Source organism: Capsicum annuum, unplaced genomic scaffold (genome assembly GCF_002878395.1).
Source record: "Capsicum annuum cultivar UCD-10X-F1 unplaced genomic scaffold, UCD10Xv1.1 ctg28958, whole genome shotgun sequence".
Lineage (NCBI taxonomy): Eukaryota > Viridiplantae > Streptophyta > Magnoliopsida > Solanales > Solanaceae > Capsicum > Capsicum annuum.
This window is the reverse complement of record NW_025835418.1, coordinates 1-1,667: the sequence shown is the minus strand read 5'-3', so window position 1 is coordinate 1,667 and position 1,667 is coordinate 1. Positions and strand designations below refer to the sequence as shown.

The 1,667-nt window shown below is 36.6% G+C and overlaps 1 protein-coding gene across 1 annotated transcript; it reads right to left on the bottom strand.

The window, feature by feature from the left end:
* Positions 1-262: 262 nt before the first annotated feature.
* On the bottom strand, positions 263-1,009 carry LOC124891016. Its single transcript, XM_047402859.1, has 2 exons — positions 707-1,009; positions 263-547 (listed from the first exon to the last, which is right to left on the bottom strand). Exons 1-2 carry the CDS (start codon positions 1,007-1,009, stop codon positions 263-265), a joined length of 588 nt encoding a protein of 195 aa, XP_047258815.1.
* Positions 1,010-1,667: the final 658 nt, after the last annotated feature.

The following is a 1,667-nucleotide window of genomic DNA, read 5'->3' as shown; positions in this document are numbered from 1 at the left end:
TTTTAGAAGCTTCTATTAGCTCCTTGGAACTTTCGGTGATTAACAAATCATCTACTTAATCAACACTATCACTATACCTACTACTGATTTTTTTTGTCATCAAGGAATAGTCCAAGTGACTTTGATGAAAACCTGCCTTGATCAGTGCAGAGGTGAGTTTAACATTCCACTGCCTAGAAGCTTGCTTAAGTCTATAAATAGACTTAAGTAACCAGCATACCTTAGGACTATTTGTATTATCAATGACAAAACCTTATAGTAGTTACATGTATACTTCCTCATACAAATCTCCTTGCAGAAAAGCATTACCAACATCTATTTGTTGGATCGACCATCCATTAGCAGCAACCATTGAAATTACTGTCCTTACTGTCACCATTTTAACAACAGGTGAGAAAGTCTCCTGATAATCAAGTCCTTCATTTTGATTGTATCCTTTTGCCACCAATCTTGCCTTGTATCTTTCAACTTGTCCATCAGCTTTGTACTTAATCTTAAACACCCATTTGCATCCAATTGCTTTCTTTCCAATTGGTAGAGTTACAACCTTCTAAGTACCATTATTCTCAAGATCTTGTATTTCAGATTTCATCGCTGTAACCCATTTTGTATCTCTGATAGCTTAAGCTTAAGTTTGAGGTTCAGTTTCAATAGAGAGCTTAGCTATGTAGCTTTGATAGAATGTTGATAAGCTAGTATAATCAACACTCTTACTAATAGAATATAAGAATGAATGAGCTGACTTTGATTTACAACCAGTAACAAAGTCTATTTGCCATATAGGAGGCTTACGTAGTCTGCTAGAAGTCCTTCTTTGCAAATCTGGAGCATAAGGAACTGGTGCTGCAATGTCTTGAGTTGCAGCTGGGGGATCAATCGAGTCATCTGTAATGAGTTCCTCACCCACAATGTTGTTGGGAAGTTCTGATGCTACATTTAAATCTTCAACATGCACATTAGTGTACTTTGTAGGCGTGAAACCAATATCTTCTGCAACCAGATCACTCATACTTATCACACCCCCGATTTTTCACCGCATCCGACCCCGCTAGGGAGTTGATTTTAGAGAAAATGAGTTTTTTTCAATTAAAGTGACGTTTTGAAAAGGGTTTATTTTATTTACAGAGTCGCCACTTGGAATTGAGTTTGGGTGTTCCAAGTCACCTTATTGAATCCCTATTCAAAGGAAATGACTCTTTATTTTTATTTTTTGTTCTGCGAACTAGAAATTCGGATAAGGAATTCTGTTGACCGAGGGGAAGGTGTTAGGCACCCCTCGAGTCCCGTGGTTCTAGCACGGTCGCTTTAATGACTTACGTCTGGCTTAAATTAATTTTTTTGGATTTATAATATTTGTTAACCTAAAAGTGACTTCTATCTCGCTTTTATTTATGTTTGAACATATTTAAAACCGTATTGATGTGTGGTTTACCGATAGTAATACTTTTCGGCCTTACCACGAGTTTTGGATGTATTTCTCGCACCTTGGAGGCCTTTATGGATCGTCCCATTTTTTCTAGTCTAAATAAGCACCTAATAGGTTTAAAATCTACCCAACCCAATTCAATTGGCTTCAAACAGTAGACTAATTTTATTATAACGAATGGTCGGTAGCAGGGCTTTCCAACTTCATCATTAATTTTCACTTGTATGTTTAATCTTAATTA